The 21,634-nt window shown below is 38.0% G+C and overlaps 1 protein-coding gene across 1 annotated transcript in view; it reads left to right on the top strand.

Annotated features, from left to right (window-relative positions):
* Positions 1-21,634, top strand: part of Abcd2 (ATP binding cassette subfamily D member 2) — a 70,238-nt gene that overhangs the window by 46,589 nt on the left and 2,015 nt on the right. Inside the window, exons 7-9 of the mRNA XM_045153040.1 lie at positions 9,862-10,007; positions 15,937-16,021; positions 18,652-18,777. Of these exons, the coding sequence (XP_045008975.1) occupies positions 9,862-10,007; positions 15,937-16,021; positions 18,652-18,777 (357 nt within the window). The remainder of the gene's footprint in view (positions 1-9,861; positions 10,008-15,936; positions 16,022-18,651; positions 18,778-21,634) is intronic.

Genomic DNA, 21,634 nt, shown 5'->3' with positions numbered 1-21,634 from the left:
TGAAAAAGGTAACATCACAACAGATTCCAGAGAAATTAAAAAAATCATAGGGACATACTGTAAAAGCATGTACTCCACAAAGTATGAAAATCTGAAAGAAATAGATTATTTCCTTGTTTTATATGACCTACCTAAATTAAATCAAAATGAGATTAATCACTTAAATAGACCTATAACAAACATGGAGATCTGAACAGTTATCAATAATCTCCCAACTAAAAAAAGCCCAGGCCCGGATGGATTCACTGCTGAATTTTACCAGAGCTTTAAGGAAGAGTTAACACCATTGCTTCTTAAGCTTTTCCAGGAAATAGAAAAAGAAGGAATTCTACCAAATGCCTTCTATGAGGCCAGTATCACCCTGATACCAAAACCAGGCAAAGATAGAACAAAAAAAGAAAATTACAGACCAATCTCCCTCATGAACATAGATGCAAAAATTCTCAACAAAATATTGGCAAACAGAATACAAGAGTATATCAAAAAGATCATTCACTCTGACCAAGTGGTCTTTATCCCAGAGATGCAGGGATGGTTCAATATACACAAATCTATAAATGTAATACATTATATAAATAGGTTGAAGGACAAAAATCACATGATCATCTCACTGGACACAGGGAAAGCATTTGACAAAGTTCAACATCCCTTCATGATAAAAGTCCTACAGAGAGTGGGAATAGAAGGAACATATCTCAATATAACAAAAGCTATTTATGACAAGCCTATAGCCAACATATTACTAAATGGGGAAAAACTGGAAGCTTTTCCACTAAAATCAGGAATAAGACAAGGGTGTCCACTGTGCCCACTTTTATGTAATATAGTTTTGGAAGTCTTAGCCATAGCAATAAGGCAAAAGACACACATAAAATGGATACAAATTGAAAAGGAAGAGATCAAGTTATCATTATTTGCAGATGACATGATTTTATACATAAAGGACCCTAAAGACTCTACTAACAAACTGTTAGGGCTGATCAAAACTTACAGCCATGTAGCAGGACAGAAAATAAATACACAGAAATCAGTAGCCTTCATATATGCTAACAACAAACACACAGAGGATAAAATCAGAGAATCACTCCTATTCACAATTGCATCAAAAATAAATAAATAAATAAATTACCTTGGAATAAACCTAACCAAGGAAGTAAAGAATCTCTACAATGAGAACTTTAAAACACTGAAGTGAGAAATTGCAGAAGACACTAGAAAGTGGAGAATCATCCCTTGTTCCTGGATTGGAAGAATCAATATTGTGAAAATGACAATCTTACCAAAAGCAATCTACACATTTAATGCAATCCCTATCAAAATTCCAAACGCATTCTTCATGGAAATAGAAAAAAACAATCCAAAAATTCATTTGGAATCACAAAAAAACCTCAAATATCAAAAATAGTACTGAGCACCAAAAATAAAGCTGGTGGTATCACCATACCTGATTTTAACCTATACTACAGAGCCATAGTAACAAAAACAGCGTGGTACTGGCACAAAAACAGACATGTAGATCAGTGGAACAGAATAGAGGACCCAGATGTAAGCCCAAGTAGCTATAGCCACCTGATATTCGATAAAAATGCCAAAAATACTCACTGGAGAAAAGACAGCCTCTTCAGCAAATGGTGTTGGGAAAAACTGGATATATATGTGCAGAAGGATGAAAATAGATTCTTCTCTCTCGCCATGCACAAGAATTAAGTCCAAATGGATTAAAGACCTTAACATCAGACCTGAAACTCTGAAACTGCTAGAGGAAAAAGTAGGGGAAACCCTTCAACATATTGGTCTTGCAGAGACTTTCTGAATACAACCCCAATTGCTCAGGCAATCAAACCACAGATTAATCACTGGGACCTTCTGAAATTACAAAGATTTTGCACTGCAAAGGACACAGTGAAAAAAGCAAAGAGGCAACCTACAGAATGGGAAAAAAATCTTTGCCAGCTATATATCTGATAGAGGATTAATATCTAGGATATACAAAGAACTCAAAAAATTAAATAATGAGGAATCAAACAAGCCAATCAAAAAAAATGGGCTATGGAGCTAAATAGAGCATTCTCAAAGGAAGAAATACGAATGGCATATAACCATCTAAAAAGATGTTCTACGTCACTAGTCATCAGGGAAATGCAGATTAAAACTACATTGAGATTCCATCTCACTCCTGTCAGATTGGCCACCATCATGAAAACAAATGATCATAAATGTTGGCGGGCATGTGGAAAAATAGGAACCCTTATACACTGCTGTTGGGAATGCAATCTGGTCCAGCCATTGTGGAAAACAGTGTGGTGGTTCCTAAAACAGCTAAAGATTGATCTACCGTATGACCCAGCTATAGCACTCCTAGGCATATATCCTAAGGACTCATCTCATTTCCTTAGAAGTATGTGCTCAACCATGTTTATTGCTGCTCAATTTATAATAGCTGGGAAATGGAAGCAACCTAAATGTACCTCAACTGATGAGTGGATAATGAAGATGTGGCACATTTATACTATGGAGTTCTACTCAGTAGTAAAGAAAATTGAAGTTATGTAATTTGCAGAAAAATGGATGGACCTGGAATGGATTATACTAAGTGAGGTAACCCAGGCCCAGAAAGGCAAGCGCCACATGTTCTCTCTCATATGTGGATCCTAGCTACAGATGACTGGGCTTCTGTGTGAGAATGAAAATACTTAGTAGCAGAGGCCAGTAAGTTGATAAGGTGACATAAAGGGAAGAGAATGGAAGGGAGGAGGGTACTTAATAGGTTGATATTGTATATATGTAAGTACAATGATTGACATGTAGAGGTAATATGATGGAGAATAGAATTTCAAAGGGGAAAGTGTCAGGGGGATGGAGGGAATTACCATGGGATTTTTTTTATAAACATGGAAAATGCTAATAAAAATGAAATAAAATATATCTTAACCCATCAAAAAAAAATACCTTCAGACATTTGTAAGAAGTATAGAAAGCTGTAGTTATTAGGAATGTATTTTTAAAATATTATTTTTGTATTTATTTTTGATTTGAGAGAGAGAGAGAAGGTAGGAAGGAAGGAAGGAAAAGGAAAGTGAAGGGAAGTGCAGGGGAAAGGAAAGAGAAAAGAAAGGAAAAGAAAGAAGGAAAGGAAGGGGGTAAGGAAAGAAAGAAGAGAAAAGAAAGAGTATTGGCATACCAAGGCCTCCGGCCATTACAAATGGTCCTCTTTGCATCTGACTTTATGTTGGTACTGGGGATTCAAACCCAGGCCATCAGACTTTGCTAACAAGTGCCTTTAACTGCTGAGCTATCTCTCCAGCCCCCAGGGAATGGATTTGATCATAAATAGTTTTACTATAATAATTAATAGTTATAAATGAATTTATAAGAATTTCAGATTCCCCAGGGAAACAGTTATGGTTAGTGTTTAAATAATGCTATTTGAGCATACTGTGATACTGATGGATTTATGCCAGTAACTTTTCTATACTATATAGAAATGATTCTAGGCTATACTAGCTAAAGTAAATTTAATTCCTCTTTGTACTGTTACTAATTATGAGCAATCTATTTCTTTTTGCTACTCAGTCTAGGTATTTTGCAAAGTCCTTTTTCACATGGGCCAGAGCAAATGGCCAATAACATTCTGAAATGGTAACTGATCTACCTGATGTATTTGTAAAATAACCCTTGGCGAGGGCACTTGTGAGGCATGTTTCTGAGCTTCCTAAGGCTTGTGTACCAAAGCACTCCTCCCCATCCTTTGTCTCTTATATTCTTTTTTTTTCTTTCTTTGTTATTATTGGTTATGTACACATTGCATATACAGCCATGTCAGTACCATTGTTAGCCTCCTCCCTGTCCTTCCCCCTTCACAGAGACCCTTTTTGTTGGGGAATGTGGGCTGTGCATTTTGGGGTTAGCCATCAGTTATAGGTAAGAGGCAATGTCTGTCTGTATAATGTCCCAACATATGGCTCTAACATTCTTTCTGCTTCCTTTTCTGCAAATTTCCCTGAGCCACGTTGGGTCTGTTTTAGGTCTATTTTAGTGATGAGGTCTTGGGAGCCTCTATGTCTCTGGATATCTGGTTTGGTAGGAGTTCAGTGTTCTCTGTGTCTATCTCCTTCACCCTTGTGCTAGTACCAAGTTCACCAAGAAAGCAGCACTCTTGCTCATTTACCCAATTACTCTATGATTTCAGTTAGGGCCTTGGTGAGGTGCGATGGGCTGATTCTCTCCTCAGGATCTGCATCCATCTGAAAAAGAGAAGTAAATTCTCCAATGGAGAGTGAAGTCAGTGCAAGATACATGGATACCCATTATTATTTTAGAAATAATTTAATAGGTTCAGGCCCTCTTGTAGCCCACTATTGGTAGGAGCTTGATAATGGACAGCAGGCTCATTTTTTGGATATGGTTCTGACTTGTTTCCCAGAACCAGCTATGGGTTCCATTCCACTGAGCAGGTCCATTAGCCAAATCAAAAGCAGTTGGTTACCCACCATGGCTGTGTGCTTATTGCACTTGCTTGAGCATCACGCCAGGTTGTTTGCTGCTGAGTAGCTTAGACCATGAGCTGCTTGGATAGATGTTGGTCATTTTCCCCCAGTTGCTCATGTAGCACCTTCTGGCACTAAACAAGTTAACTGTCTAGGGACTGATTCTCTTCCAGATTCCAGCCAGGTCACTCCATTTTTTGAACCAACAGCATATGGTGTCTTCAGCAGTAGGGTCTTACCATTAACCTTTGGTGGGTCATCCAGTACTCTGACAGAAATATGTCTTCTTTTGGGAAACCTTGTAGGTCTCTCTGATCAACATCTCATTGTGGATATTTACTGCATGCTGGTACTGGGAGTTACAGGTCAGCACCAAGGAAAAATGGAAGAAAATGAGAGATGATATAAAGGAGATAGAAAGAAAAGAGAGAAGAGGGAGAGAGATAAAAAAAAAATTGAAGATTAAGGCTAGTCTTTATCATACATTCTACAGGGCCCTGTGATTCAGATGTTCCTCTTAAGGACCTGATGAAGGTTCAATCATTTAGTCTGTCTTTTAGGATATATAATTTTATGGTACCATTGCCACTTGTGTCCAGTTTTGGGTCCCCTACACCCTTATTCTCCCCTTCTGCCCCACCCACCCTATTGTCTGGTCCTCGAGATGCTTATTATGGATGTCAGCATCTCGGGTAGAATCAGGTTAGGAGCCACAGATGAGTAAGACTATGAGATGATTATCTTTCTGTGATTGGGTGAGTTTGCTGAGTATAGTTTGTTCCAAGTTTGACCATATTTCTTCAAATTTCATTGTATCATTTTTCCTAACTGCTGTGTAGAATTCCATTGTGCAGATATACTATATCTTGGTTATCCATTTGTCTAATGATGGACATCTGGGTTGATTTCAGCTCTTAGCTGTTATGAGTTGAGCAGCTATAAACATTGAGCAAATATCTCTGAACTAAGGCATGGGGCATTTAGGATAAATGTCCAGTAAGGGAATAACTGGGTCTGTTGGTAACTCTATAGTCCACCATTTTAGAAGTCTCCATATTGCTTTCCATAGTGGTTGTACCATCTTAGATTCCCACCAACAGTGAATGAGGTTTCCTGTTTCTCCACATCCTCACCAGCATTTGTTTTCATTTGATTTTTTTTAAATTTTTTATTTATTTATTTGAGAGCAACAGACACAGAGAGAAAGACAGATAGAGGGAGTGAGAGAGAATGGGCGCACCAGAGCTTCCAGCCTCTGCAAATGAACTCCAGACACGTGCGCCCCTTGTACATCTGGCTAACGTGGGACCTGGGGAACTGAGCCTCGAACCGTGGTCCTTAGGCTTCACAGGCAAGCACTTAACTGCTAAGCCATCTCTCCAGCCCTCATTTGATTTTTTTAATGTTTGCTATCCTTACTAGGGTAAGGTGGAATCTCATAGTTATTTTAACTTGCATTTCCCTGCTGATTAGAAATGATGAACATTTTCTTAAGTGTGTTTTTGCCATTTCTATTTCTTCCTCTGAGAACTCCCTGTTCATTTCTCTGCCCCATTTTGTGAGCCTGTGGTCTGGGTCTGTGCATGGCAGGGGGTGGGGGCAAGCGTGACGGGAGAGCAACAGTGAATGGGACAGCATTTGTGCATGGAGGTCCCCTGGGGGAACACTAGCCTGCTGGCCTGTGTCTGTGCACAGGGGTGGGGGGCAGAGGTGAGTGGGAAGGTATTGGTGTGTGGAAGTCCCCTGGGGGAACGCTAGCCTGATGGCCTGGGTCAATGCATGGGGGCGGGGGCAGCAATGGTATTCATGTGTGGAGCTCCATGGTTGCTGGAACCCAAGGCTGGGGGGACCCTAGCCTGCTGGCCTGGGCCACGGAATGGGGTAGGGGGGTGGCGGTAAGTAGGATGAGCTTTGCTGGCCTGCTGGCCTGGGTCCACTTAGCCTGAAGTTCGTGCAGGAGGAACCTGGGGCTAGGACAGCTGCTAGAGGGGATTGGGGCACTGATGGGCTACCCAAGTCCATGAGAATCAGTGAATTCCCTACTTTGATCCTCTGTGCCCTCCCACTGGAGGTCTACTAGAATCTGCAAACCCCTAAAAAAAAACAGTGTACCCTAAAGGTCTTGTCTTTCCTTCCGAGAGAGGTGAGGCATGGTTAGGTGGATGCTATCTTGACCAGAAGTCGCCCCAGCCTGTTGTTTTTCAGTGTGTATATTCTTTTTTTCCCCCTTCTGCTTTTGTCTCTGGGCCTTGGGGGGGGGTTTATAATAGAGATGTCAAATCACATGCTAAACACTCAACCGTCACTTCTCAGTACACTGAGTCTTGAAAAAGAGATATGTACCTTAGATCTGCAAAGTACATATTGTATTTAAAACCATCTCTCTCCAAACTCAAAACAAAAGACTAGTGTCATTTTCAAGACATTCCCTCATTTGAGCCTGTTTTATAGTTTCCTTATAATACCATTCCAGTTAATGCATTTTTTTTGCAGCAATCCTATCTGTGTTACTTTCCAAGGTTTGCTGTAACAAGCCACAAAATGATTGGTAGTTTGAAACAATGTTAATTCATGTTCTCACAGTTTTAGAGGCTACAAGTCAAGGTATTGACCATGTATACTTAATGTAAAAACACAAGAGGAGAATTATTTCCTATTATTACTTCCAGTGGCTCTAAGTGTTCCTAGGCTATGGCTCCATGATGGCAGCCCCATCGCCTTCATATCCTTCTTTGCTTCCATGTTTCTCCTCTTTTAATAAGGATGTTTGTTGAGTTTAAGGCCTATCTGATTAATTTAGGATGAATATGTCTCGAGATCCTTAATTATATCTGCAGAGATCATCTTTGTAAGTAAGTATGTTTGTTTGTAAGTATATAGTTATGGATGCCTACAAGGAACCCACTGCATGGCCTAAATGATGTTATGTCTTGCTGAATGGATGGCATATAAATTCTAGCCATGAGTGGTGAGACTGGGGGGAAGGGTTAATAATAAATTCATACCAGTACTCTAATCTGTAATTCAAATGATTTCTTTCTCTTTCAACATTTCATGTTTGTATCTTCCTTCTTTCATTGGGAGAAACTTATCTCCTAATATTATTAAAATATTTGTCTACTTAATCAATTCAACTATATATATTAAGAGTTTCAGGATTGCTGTGCCTATATCATTACCATAAATAGTCAAAATAAATATTTCATATATTCCATAGATATTTCCAAATGAAGGTCAAGATTTCCTTTTTTTGTTTTTTTTTTTTGTTTTTTTTTTTTTTGTTTTTCAACATAGGGTCTCACTCTGGCTCAGGCTGACCTGGAATTCACTATGTAGTCTCAAGGTGGCCTTGAACTTTCAGCGATCCTCCTACCTCTGCCTCCCAAGTGCTGGGATTAAAGGCGTGCACCACCACACCCGGCTAAGATTTCCTTTTTAAAAATTATTTTATTTATTTGAGAAGAGAGAGAGAGACAGAGAGAGAGAGAGAGAGAGAGAGAGAGAATGGGAGAGAATGGGCACACCAGGGCTTCTAACCACAGTTCCAGACACAAGTACCACCTTGTGCATCTAGTTTACATAGGTACTAGGGAATCAGACCTGGGTCATTAGGTGCAGGCAAACACCTTAACAAGTAAGCCGTCTCTCCAGCCCAAGATTTCTTTTTATATTAAACTTTGTTTTATCTATGAGGCCAAGTTCCAGTTACTCTTCATTTCTGTTCTTACACGCCACTCATTCTATGGATGGTTATGTTCTCTGATGGACACACCATTTAATAAATTTCCTTTTGTTTGTAGTCAACTTTATAATTTCTTCATTGTGTTGATTTAATTTTGTTCATCAAATAGTAACATGTTAGCATGATTCTAAAAAGCACAATCTGTAAAGAAATATTTGGACAAACCATTTCCTCCCATATCTTCCTGCTTACTCTTTTTGCCTCCTTAGTTAACCAATTTCACTAGATTCTTATTCACTTTGTTTCTTTTCATAGGTAGAACCAATTATTTGGATTTTTTTACCTTTTTATTTTAATAGAAGGTGATATACTTATTATATATATTAGTAATTCTCAACTAGGAACTGTTTTGTTCCATAGGGGGTTATTTGGCAATATCTGGAGACAATACTGACATCTAGTGGATAGAGACCAGGTATACAGCTAACCTTCCTACAACTCAGAGGATGCTGTAGCACATCTGTACTGCTGTTAAAAACCAAGGTGAGGGAGTAGGTCACAGATGAGCCTAGTAATCGTACCAAACTGACTGTATTTACTGAATACAAAACTATTTAATTAAAAAAATTTTAAATAGAACTTCAAAAAAAACCCTGTTAGGGCTGGAGAGATGGCTTAGCGGTGAAGCGCTTGCCTGTGAAGCCTAAGGACCCCGGTTCGAGGCTCAGTTCTGCAGGTCCCACGTTAGCCAGATGCACAAGGGCGCACATGCATCTGGAGTTTGTTTTCGGTGGCTGGAGGCCCTGGCGCGCCCATTCTCTCTCTTCTCTCCCTATCTGCCTCTTTCTCTGTCACTATCAAATATATAAATAAAAATAAACAAAAAAATTATTTTAAAAACCTGTTAGTTGATACTTTTGCATTTTCCTTCCAGCTTAACTATGCATAATGAAAATCACCCTATTCCATTCAAATATATATCCCTGTTATCTTTGACACTTGTTCAGTAGATATGCTAATATGCTCACACAATTTTCTTTGTATAGGTGTTAAAATTGTTTCCCAATATTTTGTTATCTCAAAATAATGCTGTGATGGATAACTTAGAGCATGTTTTTATTTTTGGTATTCTTAGAACTAGCTCCTCAGAGTAAATGCCCAGAGGTGGGGTGAAGAGCAAAGTATATTTTGGTTCACCAGATCTCCTGCAAAGAGGTTGTAGCTTTTTGCATTTTTGTCATTGTGTGAGCACACCTAGTTTATCTATGGTCTGCTTGCTGGTTGAAGATACTGGATTTTTGCTCATCTGAAAACAAGAAACTCGATGTCATTCTACCTTACATTTGGTGATTAAGAATGGCATGCTATTCAGTTTATTTATTCACAATGATGTCAAAACTCCAAATTTTGTATTTAATTCAGATAATAATTAAGAACAGTGGAAAAATCAGTTTCTCTACTGAAAAGATTGAAGGACTTCTTGAAAAAAGCTTTTCTATGTCAACATCTCAATATTTTTGGCATTAACAGGAGGTTTTGCAATTCCTGAGAGGGCATATTCATGGGCAGCTTACAAGTATAATCCATTAAGTTCAGTGTTTGAGCTCTGCTCTGTTGGTTTCAGGCTGCAGGGATGTCACCGTGAGTAAGCGGAAGTGATTTTGCTCTAGGATTGTGCTCGGTGTTTTGCAGGCCATATATGTCACTTGGAAGCCTCCGGGATCAAGTCATTTATCCTGACTCCATCGATGACATGCATAAGAAGGGTTGTACTGATGGGGATTTAGAATGCATTCTACACAATGTCCACCTCTACCACATAGTTCAAAGAGAAGGAGGTAAACTGGCATTCTTTTTTAAAAAATATATTTAACTTCATTTGAAAAATAAACTTGGATATGCTATTAGTTACTTTTACCACTGTGACCAAATACCTGGCATAAACAGTTTTAAGGATGAACTATTTATTGTGTTCATGGTTCCAAATGTTTCAGTTCATCATGATGGGAAGGCTGTGGTAGAGGAGATTGTTCATATCATGGTGGATCAGGAAGCAGAGGAAGTTCTTGTTGGTTGGTACCTGGATGGCTTTCTCCTTTTTCCCCTTTTATTCCTCACATCATAGGTAGTGCCACTCACATTCAGGTGGGCCTCCCAACCTCAGTTAATTCACCCAGGAAACATCTTTACTGAGGCACCAGAATGTGCTTTAGTAACAGTGATTGTAAATCTAGGCAATCTGACAATAAAGATTACTAATCACAGATGCAGAGCTTGTGGTTTAATCTGAACTCATGATAAGACCATAAGCACATAAGAGTAAAGATAGTTTTATTCTATTTTATCCTTTTTCCATGATTGAGATCCCCTTTTCTGATTGTGTGGTTTAACATAGCACACTAAGCTTTTATCAAGTTCTCATATAGCTTCAGTGAGCATTTAAAAGTGTTTCTTTTATATTAACCCAAAGTTGATGTCATTTTAGATGTATTAAGTCTATGACAGATATATTCACATTCTGATACTAAACAGTGATTTGAGAAGTAGATATCACATAATGTTTTGTATTCCATAATTTTTCTAATGATTTTTTTCTTGCTCAAGTAGTACATAAAATAATTTGATAATATATAGAAACCTCCTTATTTTTTCAGAATAAGACAAATTTGAAATATATGTGTGCATATGAGCTTAAAAGCAGTTACTGAATAGCCACACTTTCAAATAACTTGGCAAGTTGTATAATTTAATAGCCTAGAAAAATTACCAAAATTACAATTCAGAATTCCAGGTTGACTTCTGTGGGAATGTTATGTCCCATCCATAACCTTTATTTCAAAGGGAGAAGTAGTACAGTGATTAAGAATCAAGTCCTAGTTAGCCCTACAATGGATCTTCAGTGGTCAAATAGTGGTGACTATCTTTTTTGTAAAGTTTCTGTGTCAATAAGACTAGAAAGCATTACCATAGTGATACAAAAAATGAACAGTGGTTGGTAATTGCAGATGATGCTAATGATTTTTAGGGTTTCTGATAGTTTACACAGAATTTTCACATATGTAGTCACATTTTGAATGTTCAAAGGCTATGAATAAAGCTCATTGATAGAACATTTGCCTAGTATGTGTGACGACCTGGGTCAGTCTCAGTAACACATACACACAGAGTATTCCAAGCCTAGAATTTTTATACTCCCATGCCTCAGACATCTAACGCATTTTGTTCTTTCTTTTGTCTGCAAATTAAAAAGGGGAATGTTCAAACCTTAGTAATATTATTGTGACTTATTTATTACGTAGAACATAACATGTTCTAAGTAATTTACACATGTTTTATTTATATTAATAGTAGTATAATGATGGAGGGTTGATTGTCTCTTTTATAGATTCAATTCAGATTAGTTACTTACAGGATCCCATAACACATGGAGGAACAGGAATTCAAACACAGATTTACTTGAAAAAAGTCAGTGTTTGATGCTAAGTGTGCTACTATGCTGTGCTAACCTTTAGCTTTTTAGGCACTAATAAGAACTGTTCTATTCTTTCACATTAACAAATTTCCAAGGAAACTAGTTTTACTTGCTTGATTCTTAAACATGAAACATTTCAGCTAAAAAAAACAAAAACAAAACACACAAAAAAACTTCCCTTTGCTAGTGTTCCACTTCCTTTGAAAGAAGCATGCCAAAATTCTGTTTAAACTAGCAAATCCTTTGCTTAGCAGAGAATGGCAATAAGAACAATGTTCCAGTCTATCAAAAAGGTTACAAAACAGAAAAGAGAAGGGTAAATAACAAGCATATGCAAATTGAAGTATCTCTAGGAAGTAGGAAACCATTTTCTTCTGAGCCAGCTTAGTCTCACTGAATGACTATTGGGGCAACACTGTGACTGAGTCCTGATTCATGTATTGTGTGGTCATGCGATAATTGCCCATGAAGCCCTATGAGTTTATAGAACAAAGGACACAGTTTCTCAAATACATAAAAGTTAAATCTTGGGCTGGAGAGATGGCTTAGTGGTTAAGCGCTTGCCTGTGAAGCCTAAGGATCCAGTTCAAGGCTTGAATTCCCAAGGACCCACGTTAGCCAGATGCACAAAGGGGACGCACGCACCTGGAATTCATTTGCAGTGGCTGAAGCCCCTGGCATGCCCAGTCTCTGCCTCTCTCTCTCTCTAATAAATAAATAAATAATAACCAAAATGTTAAATCTTCCTTTCAGCCAAAGACTTCTCTCTCAAATCTTGTTCTCAGTGAGCAGGGAGAAATCATTTTAAGCACAGAATGTATCTCCTTGGTGTACCAATCAGAGACAGTTTCTCAAGACATCACTTGCATTGCATAAATGCTATGAAAGTCAGTCACAGGGAAAGTATTGCTTCAAATTGTTTCCTCAGAATAAAAATGGAATTTTGAGTATTTTTTGTAATATAAATCTATGAGGTAATATTTTTAAATGGACAAATTCTGTAAATTTACTAAAGAAAGTGAACAGAAGTCCCTCCGAAAAGTAGAATTAAGTGTCTATGGGAAATAATAGAAAGTTTTTCACTCTAGAGATTTCTGTATTGTTGTTGTTGTTATTCCGAGGAGAGAAATGGACACAGTAAGCCCACTTGCCACTACAAACAAGCTCCAGAAGCATGTGCCATTTTTGTATATCTGGCTTTATGTGGGTACTGGGGAATCAAATCCAGGCTATCAGGCTTTCCAGGCAAGTGCCTTTAACCTCTGAGCCATATCTCAGCCCCATGTATTTTTCTTTCCTTTTCTTTCTTTTCTTTTTTTTTCTTTTTTCTTTTTTTTTTTTTTGGTTTTTTTTTGTTTGTTTGTTTGTTTTTTCGAGGTAAGGTCTCAGTCTAGCCCAGGCTGACCTGGAATTCACTATGGAGTCTCAGGGTGGCCTCAAACTCACGTTGATCCTCCTACCTCTGCCTCTCGAGTGCTGGGATTAATGGCATGCGCCACCACACCCAGCCCATGTATTATTTTTAATATACTATTGTATTGCATTGTTTTAAAGTTCGGAGTAGAGCCGGGCGTGGTGCACATATGTATGGAGGCCAGAGATCAACATCAAATGTCTTCTTCAATCACTTTCTACCTTATTGTGAGACAGGGCTTCTCATCAAATGTGGAACTCACCTAGCCAGCAAGATCCAGGGATCCTCTTGTGGCTGTCTCCCAATAGACCAATACTCCTGGGGTTTTTTTGTTGTTGTTGTTTGTTTGTTTTGGTTTGTTTGTTTTTCTTTTATTTCACGTGGGATTAAACTCAGGTCCTCATGCTTGCACAGCAAGCAAGTACTCATTGAGCAGTCTCCCCAGCCTACACCTTTCTTTAGTTCCTTATGTATAACTATAGACTTTTTTTGAGGCAGGATTTTACAGTCTAGGTCAGACTGGCCTCAAAGCCATGATTCTCTTGCCTCTGCCTCGTGAGTCCTAGGATTACAGCTGTATTTCACTATGCCAGACCTAATTTTAGACATTTTTAATGCAGGGAAATCTATAATTTTAAGGGAAGAAATATAAAGAGGGTAGTGGAAAGATAGCCCAGTAGTAGAGCTCTTGCTTAGCATTAGTCCCCAGCACCACATAAACAAGGTATGGCCGTATATGCCTGTAATCTCAGCACCTGGAGTTAGAAGTAGAAAATCAGAAGTTCAAGGCTACATGGACTTCATGAAGACCTTGTCTCAAAAAGAAAAGAAACCTAAAAGGTACATTACATTTTTAATAATGAACATATTAACATGAATTTTTCTGTCAAAGGCTCAAGCACCCAGGGCATATGAAACAGTAAAGATGCTACTTCCTAGTTTCTCTCCTTTTAGTCAAATTTACTTAGAAATTTTAATATTGATTAAAATGCATCTGAGGAAAAAAGTTGAGGGCGAAGAGCATGGAAGTTTTCCAAATGGGAGACATAAACCCTGGGCACTTAAGGTTTGGAAACATTGTCTGAACATTTGTCAAGCTTTGGTAGTCAGTTTCTTCTTTGAAAAGCAAGCTCTGGGGCCAGGGAGTTGGCTTAAAGCACTTGCTTTCAGGGCTTGTCTAAACGAGTTCAATTCCCTAGGCACCCACGTTAAACCTGATATGTTTTCATTTGCAGCAGCAAGAGATCCCAGCCTGCGTGCATGTGCATGCGCGCGCGCACACACACACACACACACACACACACACAAATAAATAAATAGAAATTCCTTAAAAAAGAAAATTAGCAGGGTGTGTTGGGGCATACCTTTAATCTCAGCACTCAGGGAGGCAAAGGTAGGATTATTGCTCTGAATTCCAGGCCACCCTGAGACTACATAGGGAATTCCAGGTCAGCCTCGTTTAGAGTAAGACCCTAGCTTGAAAAAACAAAAGAAAGAAGGAAAGAAAGAAAGAAAGAAAGAAAGGAAGGAAGGAAGGAAGGAAGGAAGGAAGGAAGGAAGGAAGGAAGGAAAGAAAGAGAGAAAGAAGGAAAAGACAATCAGACTGCAGGAGTGAAACTGTGGTGATGTTTTCAAATTATCTTTTCTAGTTTTAAAATGAGACAGTCTTATAAAAATTTCAAATATTAGACAGGCATGGTGGTGTATACCTTTAATCCCAGCACTTGGGAGGGAGGCAGTTAGGGGGGTCGCTAAGAGTTCAAGGTCACCCTGACCTACAGAGTGAATTGCAGGTCAGCCTTAACTAGAGTGAGACCCTACCTCAAAAAAAACAAAAATTCAAATATTGAAAAAAATGGTAATTTAGAGAATTTAAATCTCATACCTCCTATCCTAGCTATGCACCTCTGTGTATATATCAATGGTTATTTTCAGAAATGCAATAATAATAGATGTGATTCTGCAGCTCATTTTTTTTTAATTTTTATTTATTTATTTATTTGAGAGCAACAGACACAGAGAGAAAGACAGAGAGAGAGAGAGAGAATGGGCGCGCCAGGGCTTCCAGCCTCTGCTAACGAACTCCAGACGCGTGCGCCCCCTTGTGCATCTGGCTAACGTGGGACCTGGGGAACCGAGCCTCGAACTGGGGTCCTTAGGCTTCACAGGCAAGTGCTTAACCGCTAAGCCATCTCTCCAGCCCTCATTTTTTTATTTAAAGAATTCAGAGCATATTTTCAAATTAGAATATGTGTATGTACCCTAGTTTTTTTAATAGAAGCCTTGCTTTGAAAATAAATATCAATTAGTGGCTATGTTTTTATAGATGGGCTGCACAGATAAACTGAAAATATTCACTAGACCTAGATGTCAATAGTGCTATAATAGTTAACTGTAAACTCAGACATATTTGTTATTCTGTGTAATAGCATTTATCTTATAAGCAGTAGCATATTTCATGAAAAATACACAGGGAATTCCATTCAGGTTAGTTCTTCCTGACTGTTTAAGCTTGGCAATTGACCTGTGTAAATTTGTTGGTTTTTTTTTTCTCCCACCTCCTTCAAAAATCAGCATAAATACCCCAACTCTTTGAAGAGAAAGAGTTACAAATAAATTTATAAAGTGTTATTGTTTCGAATTCTCAGAAGATGTCTATCAATATAAGGAGTTACTACTGTCAAAAGAATATCATATCAAAAACAAAAAGCTTATACATGAAGCTTTTAATCTGTTGAAATATATGCTTTACAAAATGCCATGTTTTTCTTGGTTCCAATTAGAATATGCTAGGAATCAGTTTCCTAGAATAGATATAGTAATATTAGGTATAGTTAATATTAGTTAATAACAGTTAAATTATGACTTACTTATTTTTTAGGATGGGATGCTGTTATGGACTGGAAAGATGTCCTGTCAGGAGGGGAAAAGCAAAGAATGGGAATGGCACGTATGTTTTATCATAAGTAAGTGTGCTGGGTTCAAGTAACTACCATTCATTCTGTTTTTGGAATAACCAAAAGTCATTGTACAGGATTCAGAAGTTTCACATTAAATGAAAAAAATTTGCTAAAAATGTATAGTTTTCTACTTTTAAATTTGTCACATTACTTTATTGTATCAAACTCTCCATTTAAACTACAAAGTGTAAAATGTGAAGAGTAAATAACCACTGCTAAACTAATATAAACTGGTAACTCTTTGAGAGGTTTTTAATTTTATTATTTAAAAACTGGTCAGGAAAGTTCTGTGTTAAGGAAGATAGATTACGTCCTTCATAATTCCATTCTACTGATGATGTACCAAGGGAGGAAAGGACGTCTAACAACTGATATTATTTAATGCTTATTTCATTCTATAAGTACCAGATTCCAGCTGTATTATTTGATATATTTAAACACAGATCATTCCTTCCAAGGAAACAAGTGTGTTTTTCATCTTACATCTGCAAGACTTCAGATTGCTATGACAACAGAATGTAAAGTATATAATTTGAATTCTAAAATGGGATCTCTTCTCTGTTTAGTGTCAAGCATCCTGGAAAGTAAGATAATTTACAATGAACCAAAATGGCCAGTAGTCAACTCCCAAAACTACGTCCACTAATGTTGTCATGGGAGCACACAGTGACCTTTTGTTCTTTGTGTGGTTGGCAGTTTCACTGTCCCTCGGGTGTAGAGTTGTCTTTCACTGCTACACCTGCTATCTCCACTACTCACCGGATAGTAACAGGATCTTAGTAATAAGATCTGCCTTTGAGAAGTAACTTAAAGGCTAGGTCATTATCTATGCTAAATGAGAATCACTTCCAATTTCATTTTCCTCCATTGTGTTTTGTTTTCTTTAAAATAATAAAAATACTTGGCTGGAGAGATGGCTCAGCAGTGAAGTGTGCTTCCTGAGCAGGCATCAGGGCCTGATGGAGCCTGAGACTGCTTGAATTCAAATTGCCAATTCCCATGAAAACAGCTTAGCATGGTCATGCAGGCCTATAACTCCAGTACCACAGGCAAGCTGAGATGGAAGAATTTCAAGAGCCCCACAAGCTCCAAAATTAGTTAAAAAGAGAGAGAGAGACTCAGGCTCAAAACAAGACCAGAAGAAAGAATAGAGCTGGACACATAATGTTCCACTCCAGCAACCACAGGCCAGTGACCCCTGTCACAGCAAGCATATGGGGTGCTCCAGTAGCACAATACATATACCACACTCCACACACTCCACACATGCCACATTACACACATGCACCCACATTCACAGAAGCAAAAATTACATATATTTATACATATACCTTATGAGGGAAATTGTCATAGCAAATTCTTGAACCTGATTTTTACATGTGAATGACATATAGGTATGAACTTTAATCCAACTAAATTGATAAAACACATACCTAAAGTCCAAGACAGGACTGATAGGAAAGGGCAAGAACAAGGACCAGAGCCTGAAAGGAAACTAGAAGGATAAAAAGAAGAAAACAGTGGCAAATGAGGGCATACCTCTGAGAGTACAAACTCATTACCAAAGAAAAAATGAGCTAAAAAAAAAATAAAAAAAGCTGAGCACAGCTAAAACAATACTCACTGGTTATTCCTATAAGAATTTGACTGCAAAGCATGGTCCCAACAATACGAAGCTAAATGCTAAATGCCTACTCTAATTTTGTACGCAGGCACATTCTCTGCTGCAGTCTTACAGTGATGAAATCCCATTAGCAATGCTTAGATGTCACATTGCTGATAAGATAATCCTCTCATTAAATCTTTCCTAACAGGACTGTGGCCTGGTTTATATTCACTATTGTAAATAAAGGTTTCATGTAATTAGTCAGACCCTTGTCACCATCCTCATCTTCTCTATGACTCAACTTCTTGATTCATGTATCTGCATAACATGAAAGCTTATTGTGCTGTAAGCAAGTATTAGAAAACCTATTTAAATTTAACAACAATGTGATGTTTTGTCCAACATATTAAAAGGTATAGGTTTTTTTTTCTTTATCACTTACCACTTTTTTAGTATTTTTATTTTTATTTTGAGACAGAGGCAAATAGGAAGAGAGAGAATGGGTACACCAAGGCCTCTTGCCACTGCACACAAACTCCAGATACATGTGCCGCTTTGTGTATCTGGCTTTTGTGGGCACTGGGGAATTGATCCTTGGTCCTTAGACTTCACAGGCAAGTGCCTTAACTGCTAATCCATTTATCCTGACTTATCACTTTTTTTTAAACACTTTTTTAAATTTTTATTTATTTATTTGAGAGCGACAGACACACAGAGAAAGACAGATAGAGGGAGAGAGAGAATGGGCGCGCCAGGGCGTCCAGCCTCTGCAAACGAACTCAAGACGTGTGCGCCCCTTATGCATCTGGCTAACGTGGGACCTGGGGAACCAAGCCTCAAACCGGGGTCCTTAGGCTTCATAGGCAAGCGCTTAACCGCTAAGCCATCTCTCCAGCCCCTGACTTCTCACTTTTGATAATGTCATATTCTCTTTTATTCCTTTGAAGTTGTCTACATTGCAATTCCTATCATTCAAAGAAAGAATTATAGTTCCTATAGCAAATTCATTAACTATTTGATTTTTTAAAAGACCAAAATATGCATTGCTGGATGAATGTACAAGTGCTGTCAGCATTGATGTTGAAGGAAAGATATTTCAAGCTGCAATAGGGGCTGGGATATCCTTGCTGTCGATAACACACAGGCCTTCTCTTTGGTAAGTGTTGCCAGTGCTGGCTAATTTGGAATAGATGGGTTTTCCATGTTACCTAAAAAAATAACTTAGCTAATTGTTTTACTTTGAAGCTTAAAGTATTTCACTTATTTTCTGTCTGTATTTCTCCTAAATTTCACCTTAATCTGTTAGATACTTCCAAGCTAACATAACTTTCATGTGTTATTTGGAAATGAATGTCACTTTATAGTTTTCAAAGTTAGGAAAATTCAATAACTATCCAACTAAAAATATTTAACATGATCCTACTGTAGGTTGGGAAGGAAAATAAAGTGATGATTTTTACCCATTCTTTCAGTAGTTCTTTTAAAATCCAGAAAAAAATATGTCATAACTTGGTACATCCGCAAGTAATCAAGTTAGAAAAATCATGGAGGGTACAGGCTTATGTTTGTGTTTGTTCATTTGAACTAAAAGTGAACTAAAGGTTTTGAAAATAGTATCTCATAAACCTAATGGACTTTCTGCCTTTAAAACAGATGACTCTTTTTATGATTTTTCTTACTTCTCCATCGAGTCACCATAACAGTAATTGCTAATAATATTGTACCTATTATGTGTGGGCTTATTCTCTTTAAGTCTTGCAGCCCTATGGAATATGAACAATTTAATATTCCCATTTTGTAAATGAAGAGACAAAACTCAACAGAGGAAAATAGTTTCTATGGGCACATACACTACTGTAGGTGTAAGGAACTTAAACCACAAAAACTTACTTATTCACACCTATATTCCACCATCTCTACATTTGCTTTTCTGTCCTCAAAGTCCTTTCTTCAAACACACTATTAACTGTAATTGAGTCTTCATATGTATTGTCCTCCTATTTCCCACGGGACTGCACAGACCTCTTGTAGCCCCTGCTGCAGCAGCACTCTATGGCAGGTGACCAGTCAGCTTCACCCACAGTGTGAATGGCTGCAAACGCAGACGAGCCACAACTTTTACTAGAATCCATACTAAATCTCTCTAGACATCTTATTACAGAGAATATTTATGTTAAAATTTAGAGCAAACAGAAGTCAGTTCATACCATCCATTTATTGTTCAAAGTTCTTTGACTCTGGATTCAATTTTTATTTGGAGAATCATAACCTAGTCACTAATTCAATCATTTATGTTTTTCCAAATTTTCCCCTTTAAGAAGTTGGCATTTCTGTCTATCGAACTGTGGTTTGTCTCTCCATCATTAAGGATTGAGAAGCCAGACATGGTGGCACATGCTTGTAATTGCTGCTTCTTTAGAAATTGAGACTGGAATATCATGAGTTCAAGGCTAACAAGCATCAGTAATTTTTTTTATTGTTTTTTCTTCAATATAGGGTCTCATTATAGACCAGGCTGAGCTGTAATGCACTATGTAGTCTCAGGCTGGCCTCAAACACACAGCAGTACTCCTACCTCTGCCTCCCAAGAGAAGGGTTTAAAAGTGTGTGCCACCATGCCTGGCTAAGAATCAGTATTTGTCAAGTGATACCTGGAATGATATGATTCAAGAAAAGTTAGGCTGGAGTAAATTGAATTTTTTGTGTGTAGTATGGAGTGTATAGTGGTATATAATGTATGCATGTGTGTGTGAATGCATACACTTTACTCACATGTGTGGAGGGAGGCCAGAAGAAGATATCAGGTGTCTTCTTTTGCTCTTCTGCCTTATTTCTCTGACACAGAGTATTTCAGTGAACTTAGAGCTCCCCTTTTTGGTTAGACTGACTGACCAACAAGTCTCAACAGTTCTGTCTCCATCCTCTCTCAGTACTGGGTTACAGGAATGTGCAGCCATGCCTGGCTTATTTTGCCTTAGTGTTGGGAATTGAACTCCAATATTCATGTTTGTACAGCAAGTACTCTTACCTACTTAGCCCTCTCCCTAGACCCCCAACAAATGAACATTTTATCATTTCATTATTTCTCTGTTATTATGTAATATCCTTTTTAGTTTCCTGTACTTTACCTTTCATACTGTAATAATAGGGTGCTTTTCTTTGTGTATTTTCTCCCTTGGTATATAAATATGTTGTTTTCCAATTAACTTTGATATTGTCTTATATGCTTGGAAGTCAAAGTTTTGGAAAGGTAAAGAACATAGAAATAGATAGAAAAGATAGTGTCAGGTCATGTGTTATCAAATAGCCTTTCAGCTTGACTGTAGCTTTGATCTTGTAGTTGTAGTTGAACCCCACTAAATTTCCCCTTTTTAACATGTTAAAAGCATTCAGTCAAAAGAGGGTATAGGAGCTGGAGAGATTGCTCAGTGGTTAAAGGTGCTTTCTTGCAAACCCTGATAGCCTGGGTTAGATTCCCTAATACCCATGTGAAGCCGGATGCATAAAGTGGTACATGCATCTGAAATTTGTGTGGAGTGGTAACTAGGCCCTGGCATTCCTATACACTGACTTTCTTTCTCTCAAGTACTTTTTTTAAAAAGGGTTGGGGATCTAACATATAACTGCCTAGCATGGATGAAGCACTGGGTTCAACCACAAGTACCACAAAAAGGGGGATTAGTAGAAGACAAACGTCATCAACTGATGAACAGATGAAAGATACAGCACCATGCAATGGAATATCAGTTTAGTCATCAAAGCAGATGAATAGTGAAACATGCTACAGCTGAGCAACCCTGACAATCATTTTGATAAAGGAATCAACTAGCCACAAAGAGCCACAGATTGTGTAATTGCATGTATATGAAATACTAAGAATGGAGAAATCCACGACAGGACCAGTGAATGGTGCGGTTGAGTAGAAGAGGGAGTGGATGAGACTGCCAATGTGCATGGGGTGAAGAAAATGTTCTGGAATCAGTGCTGATGGTTGCATGAGTTTGAGGATATTA

The sequence above is a fragment of the Jaculus jaculus genome, chromosome 6, assembly GCF_020740685.1.
Source record: "Jaculus jaculus isolate mJacJac1 chromosome 6, mJacJac1.mat.Y.cur, whole genome shotgun sequence".
Lineage (NCBI taxonomy): Eukaryota > Metazoa > Chordata > Mammalia > Rodentia > Dipodidae > Jaculus > Jaculus jaculus.
This window is presented reverse-complemented; position numbering and strand designations above follow the sequence as displayed.